Source organism: Coturnix japonica, unplaced genomic scaffold (assembly GCF_054131305.1).
Source record: "Coturnix japonica strain WE unplaced genomic scaffold, WE-NBRP24 Scf048, whole genome shotgun sequence".
NCBI classification, from domain to species: domain Eukaryota; kingdom Metazoa; phylum Chordata; class Aves; order Galliformes; family Phasianidae; genus Coturnix; species Coturnix japonica.
This window is the reverse complement of record NW_028188951.1, coordinates 2,161,423-2,180,351: the sequence shown is the minus strand read 5'-3', so window position 1 is coordinate 2,180,351 and position 18,929 is coordinate 2,161,423. Positions and strand designations below refer to the sequence as shown.

General features: G+C 44.6%; 1 protein-coding gene and 1 long non-coding RNA gene across 5 annotated transcripts; one reads left to right on the top strand and one right to left on the bottom strand.

The window, feature by feature from the left end:
- The first annotated feature begins 618 nt into the window (after nt 1-618).
- Nucleotides 619-3,981, top strand: LOC146752279 (uncharacterized). Its single transcript, XR_014940731.1, has 2 exons — nt 619-822; nt 1,451-3,981. It is a non-coding gene; the product is annotated as an uncharacterized LOC146752279 (long non-coding RNA).
- On the bottom strand, nt 3,485-18,528 carry SAR1B (secretion associated Ras related GTPase 1B). Of its 4 annotated transcripts, none has more exons than XM_015875797.3 (7): nt 18,336-18,528; nt 13,650-13,723; nt 10,886-11,005; nt 10,132-10,197; nt 9,463-9,566; nt 8,527-8,658; nt 3,485-7,380 (listed from the first exon to the last, which is right to left on the bottom strand). In XM_015875797.3, the coding sequence occupies exons 2-7, from the start codon at nt 13,705-13,707 to the stop codon at nt 7,264-7,266; spliced, it is 597 nt and encodes a 198-aa protein (XP_015731283.1). In that variant the 5' UTR covers nt 13,708-13,723; nt 18,336-18,528; the 3' UTR covers nt 3,485-7,263. The 4 variants fall into 4 exon arrangements, with proteins under 4 accessions (XP_015731283.1, XP_015731285.1, XP_015731280.1 ...); XM_015875799.3 differs by lacking the exon at nt 18,336-18,528 and adding an exon at nt 18,190-18,326; XM_015875794.3 differs by lacking the exon at nt 18,336-18,528 and adding an exon at nt 18,065-18,164.
- Between the last annotated feature and the right edge of the window lie 401 nt (nt 18,529-18,929).

Below are 18,929 nucleotides of genomic sequence, written 5' to 3'. Positions count from 1 at the left end.
AAACCAGCGGCTGTGAGGTGACAGATGTGAGGGCTGCTGCCACCTATGGATGGAGAGGGGCTGCTGTCCTCATGCAAACACATGGAGTACAGGAAAGGACTTTTGCTGGGAGCTTGCTTGGTTAATCTGGCTGCATTGCTTTCGTTGACAGCCCATAGCTTATCCTCCCTTTCACCTTGTTCTTCTTCTAATGTATTGAGATCTTTTTCAGGTGTGCAGCTTCATGCTCAGGTTGCTCTGCTGATAATTTCTGCACTAAAACTGCACCGCGTGCTACTGGCCCATGGAAGATGAATTTGCTCTGCACACACATCCATGTGTGCTGGGACATGGGGAGACTGGGCACACAGGTGAGGCAGCTGCACACAGCCCCACTCCACTCCCCCTGCCAGCACTGTGTTACCTTTAGGAAAAGGTGTCATCCTTGCAGCACAGGGTTAAAAATGCCCCCTTGCTTTACTCCTTTTTTGCAATCTTACAGGCTTCAGCTTATTGAAGAACCTGTTTTTCTTTTACCCTGAGTCACTGTGCATGAAGAAACCATTGTTTTAAAGGTGACTCATCCGTTTGCATCACCAGCTGCCATGCCCCCCAGGGGTACACAGGCTCCAAGCAGGCAGCAGCCGACAGCTTCTATGTCTCAGGCTGCAGGTGCTGCACTCTGGCTCATCCCTGCCAGCCCAGCCCTGCACTGCAGGTATCTGTTTGCTTCCATGGTCTTCCTTCATGAAGAAAGAGCATCTTGCTGACAGGCTGCCTGCTGCTTGAGGAGGGAAAGCTGTACGGTGAGATACCTGCCTGCTGCTGAAATAGCCAGGACTGGTGAGTTTCCTGAAACCAGCATTCTACTGGGTAGGAAATTTCTTTGCTTATTACCAAGACACATCAAACACACTGAAATTACAGGGCAAAGGAGGGCAACACCCAAATTATCCACTTCACACAGTGCCTTCTCTCTTACCTGCTAACATGGGTTGAGTATGGTCAGGCACAGCTGCCCAGGGAGTGGGGGGGATGTTCTGAGCTGTTCCAGAATGTGGAGATGTGGCACTTGGGGACACGGTCAGTGGGAATGGGCTGGGATTGGACTTGGTAAACCCAGGGGTCTTTTCCAGCCCTACTGGTTCTGTGATTCATGCTGCTGCTTCTCATGTCCCATTGCCTGACCACCTTCCAACAAACACCTTCCAGCAGCACCGTGTTCTACAAGCTAAGCCCAAGCAAACCCCAGGGACAGCTGACCAGGTCACACAGGGACGACACCGGCATCATCACATGGAGCTCATTTCATAATTGCATGTTTACAGAGACATAAATAGCATTCATCCAGCAGTCACATGCATACGGATCTGTTACACATTCCTTGCTGCCGTCAGACAAACTTGCAGGACCTCAGCAAACTTCAGCTAACCATGACTGCAGCTCTCTGGTTTTCACTTGCTTCCCCCAGGATAACAGCAAACACGGTGCAGATCTTCCCCTGGCTCTCTCTCGTGTTCTGTCTGACAGCAGCGAGGAGAACACAAGCAGGATTCTGGCTTTGGCAGATTTGTTACCTGGGATTTCAAGCAGAAACATCTTGAGAAATGAAAGCTCCCCAAAGCAGCCTGGGGGAAGGAATAAGAAAAAGTCATCCTGCTTTTTAAACTGAAGAGGCAATTCAAGTTAGAGATGTGGAGACAAAATGGCATTTCAGAAGGAGCAACAGCAGATGGCAGGACTAGAAGAGGAGTAAGTTCCAAGTGCAAATCAGAGCCGTGCTCTCTGTGCAGACACACCTCCAGGCACAGCCATCACATTGCTGCTCCTTCTCCCAGGGATGTGTGCTGGAGTTGCTGGAGAGCGATGGGTGGGAGGCAGCCAACGGGATGGCTGGTTTCATAGGAACACCCAGCATCCTTAGACCAGCTCTAAAAGCATCTCAGATGCCCATAACAAAGCATAAGTTGTAAAGAAGCACAGTGGTGCTATGAGCTCTGCCTCCTCCTGCTGTGCCCAGCACTGTGCCCCCAGCAGCACCCACAGCTCCAGCTGTTCTCCTGCTGCGGCTGCACATCTCCACTTCTCCTCCATGTATTGACTCACAATAAATTAAAGATTTGTCTCTCCTCTGCAAATTCTTCTCTCCAATTTTTTTCCCTTTAGGACCTACTGAGCACTTTCACTGGATGTCCTCTGCAATTCTGTGCTAATGCATCCCAGTGACAATGCTTCCAAAGGTTTGTTTTAAATTCCTTCTGTGTGTATGTATACGTATCTATTGACACACTGTAGATGCTCTACATGCACCAACAGCAAGGAACAGAAGAGTGGTGGCACACCAAGGTTTTCCTTCCACAGCTCCATGGAGCTGAACCCAACCAGGATCCTGCTCCAGGAAAGCAGTAAGGAAATGGCATCCAGGCCCTGGGCTGGAACTGAACGTCTGCTGAGTTCAAAGCCCAGCTCTGAGCGCCAGCAGCCAGGAGAGCCCCAAATCCAGTCCAATGTTTTGCAGCTTGTGCTTATCTCTGGTCAGAAACTCCGAGCTCGAAGTGATGCCCCCACAACTGGGATGCTCCATTGGGGCCATTTAAACGCTCTCCCCTTTTGCTCTCTGACAAGGGGCCATGTTTCAACCCAGATAAATTCTCCCTTCCTCCATCCCACAGCTGTCCCCAGCCGTTAGCTGCCAAGGAGCTAAAGCCATCAACAGCTCAGCTTCTCCACCAGGACACAGCACCGCAAGAGCCAGACTGATCTTGACCCAGAGCAACAGCTGTCACAGCACATCCCTGCCGGGGGACTCTGGGGTCTGGGAGCAGAGCTAAATCACTAAGAGCAAATGCAAACCAAATGTTTCCTCTTCTCTCCACAACACGGACAAGCAGGGTGCAGGTTCAGAGGCACTGCTTTGCTCCAGGCTGCTGCTGGTGGCTCTGAGCTCTCCCTTTGCTCAGGCAGTGACCAGGTATGACACCTTCCTTCTGGACCTCGTTTTCCTCACGGTTAATCAAGGACAAGAGCCCTCTGCAGCACAAGGATGGTGAGGCAGCATTTGCATGTAAGAAGCCAGAATGAAAAATCCTGGACTGAAAATTGTATCGAAGGCTGTGAAGACAGGTATTGTTTGTCTGTAAAACTGGACTCTCCTATCCCATTTCAACATCACAACACAGGTAATATAATCTTCTTGTGATGTTTCCTGCATTAAGGATCTGCTTGTGTGCAGACATGAACAGAAACACTGATGAAGAACAGGCTGAGCTGCCATTACAGCCAGCTGAAGAAACCCCCAGTCACTATCAGAATGTGTGCTATGCCACAACACTTCTGCTTGTCCACGGACAATGTAACTAAGAATTACCTGCTTAGAACTCCTTTTCTTCACATTCCAACACAGAACTTTATTTTCTATTCCCAATGCTTCAATTTCAAGCCTGGGATGCGATAACATAATAATAAGAAACACCGCATTAAGAACATCTTTAAGACCGCTTTCATCTTTAGTTTTTCCTCTGCAGTTTATTATATAAATTATGCTTTGAAACATTTAGAGCACTCACATTTCAAAACAGAAAATGGATATTTCCACGCTGAGATACTAGTGCAAAGGTGGTTTGTCTAAGTGCAAATAAATTACACGTCCCCACCGACAGCCAATGGATCAGGCTGTTTGTAATGCGTCTCCTAAGTCCATAACTCACGATTACATTATTTACACTGAGTTTGAGCATGTTGTAGTTGATAGAAATATTGGACTTTGGTTGGTGACAACCAAATATGCTGACAGTACAAACCGGACAGAACAATTCTACATGAAGAAGACCTGTTAATTCACTGGGACTGAAGAACAACAACATTGTTTTTCTGAGTTGACTTTAGTTACAAATAAGCAGATGTCAAATGCTCTATTTGCTGCTGAATTCCATGTATTAAAACACGACAAGGCTTGCATACATGCAGGTATTATGTTCCAGTGAATGCCATGGGTCATCTTTGGCACATCATAGACAGTACCTGAACACTGAGTACAGCATTAGATAACACACTTCATGAAATAGCCTTGGTCTGGATGAGGATAAATGAGAACAGACAAAGATCTTTCCCACCTCCAATGCCAATAACTGTTGTTAAAATAAATGTATTAAACCAAGACTGAAATACAGCAATGCCCCTCAGTTACACAGTACATTCTAAAATCAATGTCTAATTAAATTCAAGCAAAATAAACCTCATTCAACTCACAGATGCTTCCATGTGGGGTCACCGCAGTGAAATACGGGCTGTTTTGTCTGATGCTGTTATAAATATCTTTGAAATCTGCACTCGTTTATCTTAAAGTTGCAGCGTAAAAACAAATTAGAGACTCTCCACAAATAATGTATTTATTAACGAGTTTTCTTTTTCACATTCTTTTAAGCGATGCTCCATTGAAATCTGCATAGTCAAGAGTGCAAAAGTAATTCACAAAATCAGACCCAGATGTGAAGGTTGCTTCTTTTATAAGTAGGTAGGACTGGTCACAGTCATAGGAATAAGCAACCTCCAGAACTAAAGGTATGGGAGATGCACAGGTGGTGGGGATGAAAACCACCAGAAAAACACTCACAAGTGTATTTTGCTATTAATAAAGTCTTCACACAAAGATACACAACACCCATTCACATTCATGTGCACAACAGAATGTAAACTACAGAGGAAATACTTCCTCTCCTGAATGAACAGTGAGATTACTGGTGACTGTTGTTCAGCTGCTCCCACAGTGGGAACCATTACGATACCCAGACAGAAAACAAAAGGTCCAAATTTCTTCATGCCCTTATTACAACCACATTTAAACTAGCATCTCACGGTATGAAACATGAAATCTGAGTATTTCTGTAACACCAAGAATTACCTTTCGCACACAATTTTAAAGCAGCATCGTCTCTGCTCCTGTTTAGCTCTTAAAACTATCATCCCTCTCCTTACAGCTCATGTTATTCACAGTTGGTTGAATGGCAGCTGAAGAGGACCCAACACCCGTGGAATGGCTCAGCCTTTGGAAGGAGCCTGCAGGCACTCCCCACTCCAGGGAGGAGCACAAGAGCAGCACATCTCCACTTACAGCTTCATTTCCATCAACACGGGCAGCACAGTCCCAAGTGTCCCCCCTTCAACACATCTATGTGACTGCAAGAAGTATTTTTTAATATTTACAGTGTTGCATTATAACCATTATCAGAAATATCTGGGGGGTGGGGAAAGATTCATGTTCCTCAAACATAACTGCTGGAAGGAGCAAAGACTCACATGTTGTCCACACAGCTGTAAGGTGAGCTACAGTTTGACTTAGGCAACACGGAGGCACTGCTCAGCAGCACAGAGCTAGTTTAAATGCGCAATTAACTCATGCTGGTCAATCTACCTGACAGCCTCACTTCTGTTCTTCAACACGCACAAACTAGGCTTAACATTTTGCAAGATCGTGCTGTAACTAGTGCCAGTTATCTTCTATATTCGTTAGGTTGTGGATAATTCATTTGATTCAGATGCACAACCTTGGACTGAGGAGAAACCATCAATATTATTTAATTACATAAGCCCTAACCTGGGCAAGGAATGCACCCCATTTATTCACCATGTGCCTATTTAGAGACTACAGGCTCACATTTAAAGTCTGTAGGCTTTAAATCTGAGATTCAAACTCAGTGGTTTAAGAGAGAAAATTATGAAACCAATACACAGACATCTGTTTGCTGCTATGGATTTTGAAGAAATAGAGCCTAAAGCGTTTCAGAGAAGGTCTACAACAGTGAGTAAAAAGTAGTCCCAGTCCTGGGATTCTATAAAGAACATCTGTAGCAGTTCATACTTTTCACCCTGGTGCAAAGTGAAAGCACAAGGGTGAAACCCAAACCCACTGCAGTGGGCTGAAGCCCTACCTTCATTAGCTACATCACAGAAGAAAGCATCCTGCTGCACACAGAAACGCAAGTCACAGTTCCATGGCAATGTCAGCAAGTGTCAACAAGGCATCGATGCATTCAGTGCGTCACCACTCCTTCTTAGAAAATAACCTGCTCAGGGAGCTGATGCACTGAGAGATGGGAAAAAACAGTCACAAGTCTGGAAACACGCACTGAAGATAATGAAATTTTACCCCAGAAACAAACCACCTGGGCACACAACAACTGCCATTCTGACTAAGCTTCAGGGCAAAACTGCAGAAAACAATCCATCTCGTTCCGACTCACAACACCAAAAATAAAGTTGGCCAATTAGGTGTGGGCTGATAAATTTTCACAAGCAATAACAGCAATTCTTTTTTTTTTCCTGGCAATGTCACAGGCAAATCTTCTGGCAGAATCCAAATCTACTTAAACCAAGAACAGAACAATTTAGTGTCGTACTGATGTTAACTGTGATTTTTGTGTCGTTTCAGGGGTATAAGTCAAGGTACCAGTTGAGTAAGACCACTTTTTACATTGATTCAAGATCTACATTGGCACAACTGATTTCCATGATACTTCTGGTACTTTTTAAAGGTGGTAGTTATAAGGGCATCAGATTCGTGTTCTATTCATGTAAAATCCTAAAGGAGATGCAATTTGGTAGTCTGAAGGAAACACCTTACTCTTTAATATACAAAAGAAGTACTTTGTGGCCTTCTGTGCTTCAGGAAAACATCCCCCATATTCAGATCGTCAGACAGCCTCACTAGATAAGACACATTCAAATGAAACATTTTCCGTTAAAGTTGCCAAAAACTGGATTTAAATTTATTGCATGACGTTGCATAAGAAAGTATATTATTGAAAACTGTAAGGCATCATGCAATTATCCATCAGCAAATTATTTATTATTCCTTGAAAGATGGTTATATACTCTAAAGTTATAAAACCAGTTTCAAAAAAGTACATAAAAAATTTAACATGATAAGCATTAAATATTTTTCATGTTTGCAGTTTTTAGCTGTTAAAAAGTGCATTCAAACATACTGTACTGGAAAGTCGCTCTGTCCAAAAATGGTGCTGGAGACTTGTTAAATTAAAGGTTGCAAAAGAACGCTGTATGGGATTAGAAAGCTAACACGTCGTGGTACTTCAGCTTACAAACTTGCTTGAAAGAATTTCTCAATCCTCACACTTACAATTTAGAATAGGAGATACAATTATGTAAAAATGTATGCTTTTATAACTAAACAGTCAAACGAATCCAAATTGCGTACACTGAGTGATCAAATAAGGATCAGACTTAATATTCAGACATGGGACAGGATGTACTAATGTGATCTTGGCATTAATCAATGTACTGTGCCATCCAACGGAATCCTTCTCCATAGCCTTGTCTCTTTAGCACGCTGCACATGAACACTTCTAGAGGCCTTGCATTCAGTTCTTTCAATGGTATACTGCCCTGCAAAGAGACAGAAGTATTCCAAATTACAGTACCTTTACAAAGAGGCAGCTGCTTTGCACTGACACTTGTTTCTATACAACAACATCCTTTAACTTACGGTTGATGCTAGAATTTCTGGGGAAAAAAAATGACTATAAAACTTCTGCACACAATGCCAAGCTTACAGCCTCTGAGCATATTTTCATGTGCAGCCACATTCAGAGAGCATAAAGTGTATGGCACCCGAGTGCAAAAGCAAGCACTGAGAACTGGAGAGCTTATGCTCAGTCTTCAGAAGCGGTTCCCTGCTCTGTTTCTAACAGCTTTCCAAGCAGATAAAAAGAGCATTTGCTGCAAATTGTAGGGCTGACCGCAGTCAGAGTGCAAGTTGCTTTCTTGCCAAGAGCAGCACAGTGTGACAAAGCTATTGCTCAACTGGAGGCTCACGACAGGATTCTGACTTCACAGACTGCGTGTGGTGTTGTAAAATACAGAGCAGGATACAAAACAAAACGATAAAAAGAAACGACTAATAATTGTTTATATTCCATTACACCTATTCTAAAACTAACCCACGCAATTCTTGTTTCTATGTAATTTCTTTTTAATTCCTTGTACCCAAAACTCCATTACAAGTAGTACACGGTGTTTCCTTCAAGGAGAGATGAATTATCACAAAGATGGGTAATATAAATCTGCAAGTAGAAATGTTTTTCCACAACCTATAAACTCAGATTTCTGTAGCAGCATAATCCTGTTTCTAAACTTCAGTTAAATATGTTAAATAATAAATTGCATTAAATCTGTACTTCAAATGAGAAAAATCACTTACTGGAAAGATATCTCGAGTTTTCTCTTACAGATCCCACTAGAACTGTAGCCTCTGAAAACATGCTCACCTTTTAAAAGTACTGCACAGAAGTAGTTCAAGTACTGAAATCTATACTTAGTACAACTACATTTTCCCTGGCAAAGTGTGTTATTGGAAATGATGAACAGAAGCTGCAGTAGAGATGCTTCTAACACACACGGCATTCATTTCATATAAACCTACTAAGTAGATTATAAATTAAAACCATTTATTTTGTGTAGCTCAGTGGACCAGAATCAACACAGAACTGTAGGGTAAACATGAGAGCTCTAACAAAAAAAAAGGAGCGTTACCTTCCCTGTTGTCTGGCCATACAGACCAAACATCTCTCGTAACCTCTCTTCACTGATGGCTTCAGGTCTGTCAATCTTATTACCAAGGATTAGGATAGGCACATTAGCAATAGTTTCATCTGTCATTAGTGACTACAAAGGAAAGGAGAAAGGGGAAAGAGATTATTTTAGGATATAGTCTGATTTAAAGGGTTTTTTTTAGGATATTGTTTGATTTAGGGTTTTACATTAAGATAAAATGTTAACAATGGAATTAAGTCATTTGGTGAAACTTCGCCTTTCTAAGAAGTAAGAGTAGCAAAATTCACTGTTATTTGGTGCAATGAAAGTAACTGATGGGAGTTGTTTAACATGCTTGGGATAAAAGAAATTATATTACCCATTCACAACATAGAAAACATCATAAACGGTTGTATGGGAAATTGGTAATCACAGCCTGAACCTCTGATTAATCAGCTGAGGCAAGTGTTGGGTCAGCTGTGGGAGCACAGGTGAGAGTAATTTAGCTGTGCTCCCAGAAGGGGTGGAGCTCGATTCTACCTCCTCTAAACCTCATTTAAGGGCTGACCACCATTAAGGCAGCATCTCTTGGAGACTGCTTCCTGGTGGAGACTGCCTCAGCATTTCCCAGCGAAGGCATCTGTATCTGTGAGTTTTTCCTTATAAATAACCTTTTGAATATCTGTTATCATCTTTGTATCATTCCACCTTACAATGGTGAAATAGAAATTCAACTGGTAGAACAGAATGTTGATCTACCTTCAGTGCAGATAGTAATGAATAGGATTAAGAGGTTAACAGAATACAACTAGATGGGAATGAAGATGCTAAAGGTGAAATTGCTAGATTACCAGGAGGGCTCTCTTGAACATAGGGAATTTGAGCTTATTCCTTAGAAATTAGAATCCAGGCTTTCAAAAACACAGTTAAACTTACATCGAGCTCTTCTTTTGATTCAAGCAGTCTTTCATGATCTGCGCAGTCCACCAAGAACACAATGCCATTAATAGCAGGCAGGTAGTTTTTCCACACTCTGCGAGCTACAGGGAAGACATGAAACAAAACCAGTGGAAATTATCCCCAAACTTAGAGCAGTGCACCTCAGTAATGAAGAAGCCACATGTATTTTTGAAATCTTAGCATATATTATCAGTCTTCAGGATGCAACCCTGTGTTTCATAGAGCTTAAGATAACAGAGCAAATGCATAATTCCCTCCACTGTTATCACCACTCTATCTCACATGCACACACTGATGTAGTGAACCTTTTTGTGCTTCCCCAAGAATGACATCAACAAATCTTAGTTCAAAGCACAGAAGTTAAAGGTATACACAAGAAATTCAATGTCCTAAAACAAAAACTATCTAATCCTCCTCAAAATGCCATCAGTCAAAAAATCCTGCTCTACTGCAGCTCCCGCCTAAATTGTATTTGGGAGTGCAGTATGTGGCATAGACAGGAACAGAGCAGTGAATGTTTTTAACACTACCAAAGAGAGTGTGGGAAGCTGATCTCTGCAGTATGGTCATATTTCTGATCTGAGGCAAACTGACTGTAAACAACCTGAATTCACTGCAGTTAAATGAGTCAATGTATTCTCTTACCTTGAGCATGTCCACCCAGATCAAAAGTAGTGAAAGTCATGCCAGCAATTGTCAGCTCTTCTGAAGCTACAAATACACAGAATTATATTCTTTGTGAAGATTATATCTCATTATACACATACTACACAGTATTCCACTACATCTATTATCCTGACTATTCAGGGCACAGATTTTACTTTATCTTGTTATTTCCAGTTTTGTTTCTTCAAGAAATTTGTCAGAGCAATATAATATTTTTCAAAATCAGTAACATTTGTGTAACAACAGAATGTGGTTAAAACAAATGTCAAAAATCTACAGTGTTAAGAGAACACCAGAGTATGTCTGTCTGCATATGATTTATTCCTCCCCATTACAAAAACAACAGGTAGCTCTGGCATCTGGTTTGCCACATAGCTGGAATTTCACATGCAGTGCTGTCAGAGGTCGCTCCTTGTTGTGTCCTTGCTTAATTGCTCACCTCCTCCTTGGACTTCACCAGTCCATACTTTTAACCTCTGTTGAACTTTTCTTCCTGCAAGGCTACCACAGTAACAATCACAGAGCAACCTTTGAGTCAATGAAAATCCAAAGAGTGTATGTAAATGCTAACCTTCCAGCTATCCAGAGAAGCTGCTCTCAAATGCTCTCAAATCAAGTGTCAATTTCTCACAGCTTCTGCAATTCAGAATTTCTCAATTCCATTATTCTTTGTGATGTATAATCAGGTTTCCTGCAATACTTCCTAGCAAGGGAACTAGGAATGTTAACTTACTGGGGTGTAGTGTGGGGACATGCTGTCCCAGTCTGTCATCTTTGAGCATGTGCAGCAGTGTAGTTTTTCCAGCATTGTCCAGTCCAAGAAAAACTAGTTTTCCTGATTTCTTGTACAGTCCTGTAACAAAGAATAACCTGCTGAATAATCAGTTCTATCAGTAGGAGAATTATTCGAGCAGCACTGCCCAACAGGAGCCTACATCACATACATGTGAAATACAAAGATTTAGAGTGACAGCAATAGCATATTCTAGCACTCCTAAGCATAAGCTTCCCTCAGATCCTGTGTGGTCTGCTAACCAGCACGACCAAGACACCTTCCTACATGTGTGTCCTACAGATTTCTATTGGCAAAGCTCTAACAGTCAAGAGAGAAAGGGTGTGTGATCGCTAACTAAAGTGGCCACATGCAGTCACTATTTCTAACACTAGAGGTGACTTTGCTCCCAGGAGAAAAGTCATACAGTCATGGCACAAAATACAGGCCTGGCAAGCTCCACAGTGCACTTTATTGATGCCCTTTATCAGTGAGCACTCTCCTACTTGTACTAGCCACATTCATACTTGCTCATGTGCTTATCACAGCTATGCTTGCTACAGACAGCTTATGTGATGCTGAGTGGCATCTGGGGAGAGAGGCACATGACTGATGTACATGTGTCACACATACTTGCGTTTACTTTATCTGGGCAAAGCTAAAAGAAAACTCAACTAAACCTTGCCACGGTAGCTTGCTCTGCCCTGACCAAATGAATGTCCCCTTCAGCCTAAGCTTGTCTATGATACAGTGTTAACAGTGGACTCTAAAATATCAATAATCCTGGATCTGGAAAAGTGTATGTTTTGTTCAGCTCCCCCCTGTTATGACAAAAAAAATCCCAAACTAGATAATGACACAGTATTGTGGCAGGCACTGAAGAAAGATTTATTTTCCAGCCATAGTGATGACACAGAAATACTTTGTGAGGTACATTTTACCATGGAAGTTACCCACACATCCTCCCTCTTAACAATGTACTCCCCTGATCAGCAAACTATGCCCCAAAATCCTGCCTACTGCCAAAGGCTGTGGCAAATGCCACAAGAATAAGAGCCCTAGAGACGTTCAAAGGTCATATTATGAGCAGTGTCCTGCTCCGTACCTGATGACCCAGCAACTGAGTTTCTGGAGCCCTTTTTCCATAGGTGCAGATCACCCTGAGATCTCCGCTCCACTGCATCTCCCCATGGTCACGCAGCCTTGCCTGTTTGGCAGCCACATCTGAACTGCTACAGAGCCACAGGTCTGTCCAGTTTCTGCACTATTTACAATACTGATTAAAAAGTACAAATGCTGCACTTAACGTACTGAGGAAGATTTCTAGTGAGAAAGGTCCTCCCCAGTTCAAGCCTGATGAGATCAAGTGTGGTGGTGACTTTTTATCAAATACACTATCCTTGCACATACTTTATTCTTGTCAGATTTTAAATAGCACTGTTACACAGGGGGTTCCTCAGCCATCTGTGGATGCTGCAGCAATTCACAGTCACATGTGCCTCTATCTGCCTGACCTTTACACTGCTGCTGTTTGCTCACCTTTCCCCCCCCTTTAAGCTAATCTCTGGAATTGCATTCCACCAGGGCATGCTTCATAACCTGCAGGAAGAATAATCTTTCATATTCCTCAGCTTATTTCATTAATAACCTTCTTTACTACAAGAAATGTAGAGTGTTTTCATAGTTCTTTTTCAAACACAACTCTTTATTTCCCAGCTCACCTTCTCAAATATCCAAATATCATTAACTGTTAAACTACAGGACAGAGGTGAAAGTACTGATGTCAATAGGGAAAGAACTGAACAAGCATTTCCATATACAAACTCACATCACAGAAGAAACTCCAGTTTGTACTTACCTTACAGGTTAAGTGAAACACCACTAAACTATAGTAAAATAATTGCATGTTTTGCCACTCTGTCACTGGACATGAGAATGAAAAATGTCTTTTTTTAGAATAAGAGGGACATGTAAAGGGCAATTCTCTTTTCTACTGTAGGCTTCAGCATCTCACTAGAATTAGACTTTGTATGAGCAGGTATAGGAAAGCAAGCTAGCGTGCAGCAATCACTGCTTGGCTAAGTAAGAGGAGATAAGAAAGATTAGTCAACTCAGTTAAAGTTTTACTGACTAATAGCTCAATGGCAGGCCAAGGGTCTAACATTAAGCCAAGAAGTTTAAACTTTCAACTGATAAAATGCAGGTGGCACAGACTGCCATGACCCATTAATCACAAATTCTTTCTATTTACTTTATTAGAATCCCTGGAACTTGTAAACTGCCCTTTTTATCTACTTTATCTGCAACTTCTGGTCCTCTTCTAAGTACCGTAACATTCCCTTTCCTCTTGTGCCATTTTTTTTCTCCTTATATCCTTACGCTCAAAAGAATTCAACCAAAATAACCGGTTCTTTAAAGCAGAGATAAAAACAAAATCAGGGGAAGCTCTATCTAAGTGAACTGAACCACACCAGCTTAAATGTAGTAATTAAAAAACAAAGCAAGCTTATTATGTTCCTGAAAGAAAAAGTAATTTTCAGGAGGTTACAGGATTAGTGTAAGATTGAGTGGAGAACACATTATAGAAATACTCAGTGTTGATATGTGGAACTTATTTTTGAGTGATACCAAACATACACTAAAACAAATGTGATTCTTTATCAAATCCCTCTGTTTGAAGGTAGGTTAGTAGACATGCTATACAAAAACAGTAGGAAAAACTTACCTAAGAACTGTAATACACTACTGAAACCACTGTAAATCCAATCAAATATGAAGGACATAGCTGAATTTCTTAGTCTGAAATAAACAGAAAACAGAATGCTCTGTTAGAACAGCACACCGAACATTGTGAGGTGCTTACTCAGGTTGACTCCTGAGACGTTCCACAGGTAGGACACTGCTGTCTGCACTCCTCCTGCCTGTCTGCCTTGCAATGGGTCCATGGCACTGGATCCATCGCTTATGGCTGCAACCCCCAATAATGTCTTATACAGACTTCTACCACCTACAGCTTAAACATTTAAACTCATCTCAAAGCAGAACTCTGGCACACCGCATTCCTCCCCCATTTCTTCTGGACGAGGCTCAGGAACAGAGGGGTTGAGGTGAGGTTGCTCAGGGTGGCACCAGCTGTGGGGCAGATGCCATTTGACAACAGGATGTACACTGGGACTGTGCAAGATCCCCTTCTTTCTAGGATGGTAAAAACAACACTATTCCAGCCCCTGGGGGGCAGCAAGCGGCCAGCTGGGCCTGCAGCACACAGCCAGCCACAGCAGCAGCCTCCGAGACACCTCATACCTTGAAAGTTTGGAGAATACATACAGCACAGAGAGATGCAGGCCAGGACCACACAGAGTCACTTAGGCTGGAGAAGATCCTTAAGATCAGCCATCACCACCACTACCAAGTGCACCTTTTCAGGTGTGAGAATGCTGTCACTAGGTTCGCTGTGCAGCCAAGAGCAATTAATTTCTTAACTTCCATCTTAATTTCCTCATTATCTAAAGTGAGGGTAGTCACACCGAGAGCACCAGTTGGACAGAGCAAATTAGTACCTAGCAGAAAAAGCTTTTGCAAGACCAAAGGGCAGCTTCCTTAGGAGCATTAGCTAGCTAACCCTGCTGCAGTACTTAATTCCTCCTAACAGACGGGGAAGTTGGAGCCCAGGTCTCTGAGCTGAGGGCAGCACACCCTGAGTGCCAGTACAGTATTTGTGTGCTGGGGCTTGCAGGATGGCTTCAGGACAGTTCTGAACCTGAAGCACAGCACAGAGCACTCAAACTACAGGTCAGCACCAGACCCAAATCCATCTATCTGTCCCACTGATCGCACTCATGACAACACATGGAGGTTTTCCTCCGCACAGCAACAGGGACGGCACAGCAATACTGAAAGAGGATGAAACATTATTTATGTTTGCTCACATAGGAACCAAATCTGTTCAGCCCATACTTGTCCTCCCTGATTGAGGATGACGAAGCGTTAGGCTTCCCCGTGACTAACCCTGCCACCCTTCCCTGCCGACCAACTGGGACAGTTGCAAATTTTAAGCAACAAATAAGCTTGTCAATGCATAAACACCCAGTTACACAACGTCATGGCTGAAACTGTCACTTACATGTCTAAAAAGCAAAGGTCAAGAATAAGCAAATATGGCAGGATGGACACGTCAGCAGATTTATTTATTGCTTGAACAAAACACCGAGTGAGAAAAGCCTCTGTGAGGCTTAGGAAAATGATCTGCTCAAGTAACTCACAAATCAGTGCAAACAGCGTGATGCAAGAGCAGCGCTCGGATTACCGAGGTGAGAATAACCTCACAGAGTTTAGTTGTATTAACCACTTCCTTCTGTGAGCTTATGGATGAAAGAAGGAAATCTTCACTCACTGCTGGAAACCTCTAACAAGGCAAGGTTCCAAATACACCAGAACCTGCTTTGGTATCAGCCAGCAGCCCTTAAAGGGAAATACTACTTTAAAAATGGGAAAGAAATTGACAGCAAATTGCACAAGCACACTCAGGCTATTTGAACAGAGATATTAAATCTACTCTTATCGCACAGAAAAAACACCAACACAGTTGAGGGCGCAGTGAAGCACAACAACCTGCAGCACGCTGCACAGCTGGGCCATGCAGGCAGCACGCATCAACTCTGACCTTCCGGCCCCTCGTGATTAAAGCAGAGCAGTGAAAACTGTCTTAGGACTATTTCAAGAGTTCACTTGAAAGTATCGAGTGGTGAGGAGCCAGATTCAAGGAGAAATTGTTACGGACACCTGCCAACCTGTTGGTACCGACTGTTCACAGCCAGCACCATCATCCCCAATTGTGGATTCTCAGAAATATGAGAACAATTTTCTAGAGTCAACAACAGATGGTTGCCACCTCCAAACACCTCTACCAACTCTGGCTATCATTATTCCACAAGCAAAGTGTCACTTGTGTCACCTGGGGAGCCCCTCCAGCCCATCTTCTGCAAAATGCTGCTGACATAAGGGATAAGCCAGCAAACTTGCTCACAGCTGTTCCATGTTTTCTTTTTCTCCTATGAGAAGCAAAGATTTTTGCCCCTACTTTGGATCTGCATTTTCCTGGCTAAAATCTAATGACTGCATTCCAGAAACAGAATTCTAACGCTTACTTCTCAACTGTGCAAACCTTCAGATAAGAGAGGAAGGACAGCAGGGTAAATACAGCTCTCAATCCCTGTACGGAATAACCAGGAGGCAGCAGCCAATTGCATCCTACCACACACCGCGTGCAGCTGGAATCACTGCACCAAGAGCTACCAGAGGAACCCCGAGAAGACGCTTCGCTGAACACAATTTGCAAACCAGTGCTTAAAACCCACTGTTATGAGCGTGTTCATTTTGTGGGTTTTTTTAACTATAATCTTAAAAACAATCACCCGAATGGTCATTTCAACTAAGATCATCTGAACGATCTCAATCATTTCTGCACAGCAACAAGAATCGAATTCTATAACCAGTTCAGCGAGTAAAAGGACAGTCTGCTGCCTCAATCAAATACACTCTATCAGACAACACAGCCTGAAAGTGAGCTAACAGCGGATTTTCTTTGGGTTTTTTAATCAGTTTTCTGATAGCAAGTCATCTCTGAGATTTCAGAACGAGCAATCACTGTGCTGCTACCAAATGGGCTGAATAACAAAGATTATGAACTGCGTGACATATACTTAGCTCTACTGCATCCTTTATTATGAGGCAATATATTTGAAGTTAGCATTGATCCAAAGCACATCTGAAACTGCAAAGTACACAGTTTATCTGTCAAGGCAGCACTGCAACAGGCACATGAGGCCCTAAAAGCAGCTGAGTAAGTGCTTCAGTCGCAGTCTAAGTTACACAAGTTGCTCTCTGATCACAGTCTCAAAGTGGGGCCCACTAGAGCGATTTCTGTATTTACTTTAAAAACATGCCATCAATAAATAACATATTGATGTATTGATGCATGAATATGTAATTATTTTTTATCTGCCAGGTGATCCATCGCGATCTGTTTTTGAAGAAATGATGCTCAGAACAAACGTTGACAGTCCATTACAAAGTGCCGAACGAGCAGATGAGAAAGTTGTAAAGCATTTGCAGGTCAGTCCATCGTATTACAATACGCTTTTTGAAATCACAAACACCAAAGTGAAATCTGAGACAGGACTAAAAAGAACCTGCCAAATAATCATCAAAGATTCATGAAGCGGATGGGAGGCACAGGGCTGGGTATCTCAGAGCCAGAGATCAGAGTCTGCAGAGCCCCCCATAGAGAGGGCTGAGCCTCCAGAGGGGCTCTGCACAGAGTGAGCAAAAAGAGGAGGAAATTAAATGGGAAGGAAATGAAACCACATGCTTGCAGGCCGGCAGGTGAGGGGAGGGAGCATAAGGGGTGACTGGGATTTTGACTCACAGCATTCAGAAGCTATAGGCTGTTTCAGATAGTGCGGAAACCAATTCTAATTCTATCTACAAGCAAGAGGGCTGTGGGTTGTTTTCCCTTCGGGAAACGTGACAACGGCACATAAATCCAGATGAGAATTCAGCGATGAATGTACCCTAAGCAGCCTGACACAGCCGTGAGAGCCCGAAGGAGTCACACCGTGCCACATCGCAGCCTTCAGAGCTGTCAGCTCAGCATCGCTGACCAAGAGAACAATGGGTGTTTCTGTTGCTAGGAGCACGGGGACAAAACCGACAGCAGGGAAGCATCGGGCAGAAACGCAAAATTCACCGACTTCCTCCCCACAAGGGTTATTATTTTTAGCGGTATTTGCGAGGATGGAAACACCGAGCTGACGGGGGGGCACCCGGCGCGGATCAAACCCCTCCGAGCCCGCTCCGTCCGGCCCTACCCACACCACCACCACCGCCCGCGGCCTGGCTCAGCCCCGGCCGCACTGAAGCGTTGTCCCCGCGGCCGCTCTCGGTCCCGACGCTCCGGGCCCGGCCGCCCCGCAGCGCGCCCCGCACAGGCCGCTCTAGGCCGGAACCCGCGGTGTCCAAGCGGCGCCGATCCGTGCAGGCCGCGGCCTCACCACCGCCCGCATCGCGCCGCGGGGCAGCCCCGCAGGCCGCAACCGGCACCGAGGCCTCACCCCGCCGGCTCCCCGGCTCCCCGCTCACCACCGCCGAGCTTCAGCTCCGGCCGCTCCGCCGGCACCGACACCGAGCGCGACCCCGCGGCCGATCCCCGCTCCGCCCCCGCGCGGCGCCTTCCGGGCCCGGCCCGGCCGTGTGGCAGCACGCACAGCGCACACACAGCTCCGCCCCACGGCTCCCCCCGCTGCCACCGGCCGAGCGGCGCGTGTCGGCTCCGGGACAGCGCGGGGCCATCGCGTGCTCCACGTTCCCGTCACGGCGGCGGATGGAGGCGGTGTCTCCTCACGTTCTGCACCTTTTATCCGCGGTTGCTGCGTTGGACGGGACGGATCACAGCGGGAAAGCGTCACGCACTCGGTGCGTGTCCCGGTGGTGCGGGCTGGAGCACCCTCACAGCGGGCTGTTCTTGTACCAGTGACCCCGTATTTCACACGCCCGCTCCGTGCCCTGACAGGTGCCGGGCTGTCCCGACACGTCGCTCAGCCCGTGGGTGCGGGGCGTTCCCGCACGGTACCACGCACGGCCGGACCCCGCCCCGCTCCTGTCACAGTATCACAGTATCACAGTATCACACAGTATCACACTATCACAGTGTCACAGTATCACAGTGTCACAGTGTCACAGTGTCACACAGTATCACAGTGTGGTGCGGGTTGGAAGGGACCTTAGAGATCATCGAGTCCAACCCCGGGATTGGAGCCTCTGTGTAGCAGAGCGGCACTTCTACCACTTGCGCCACAGGGGGATTCGAACCCGTGTCCCCTGTGTTACAAGCGCCATTCCCACCACTGCTCCACTTCAACGCGGCCCTTTAAGCCGGCCCGGCCCGCCCACCTGCCGCAGCGCTGCCGTTTCCGGAAGTGCCACGTGTACGTAATGCGCATGCGCG

What these genes read in the sequence shown, in the direction of transcription:
- SAR1B (XM_015875797.3), bottom strand. Translation starts at nt 13,707, where the DNA reads ATGTCCTTCATATTTGATTGGATTTACAGTGGTTTCAGTAGTGTATTA. An exon ending in TCTGGGTGGACATGCTCAAG is followed by an intron (nt 9,567 to 10,131) that starts GTAAGAGAATAC and finishes TCTTCCCTGTAG; the next exon opens with CTCGCAGAGTGTGGAAAAAC. An exon ending in AATCAAAAGAAGAGCTCGAT is followed by an intron (nt 8,659 to 9,462) that starts GTAAGTTTAACT and finishes TTTCCTTTGTAG; the next exon opens with TCACTAATGACAGATGAAAC.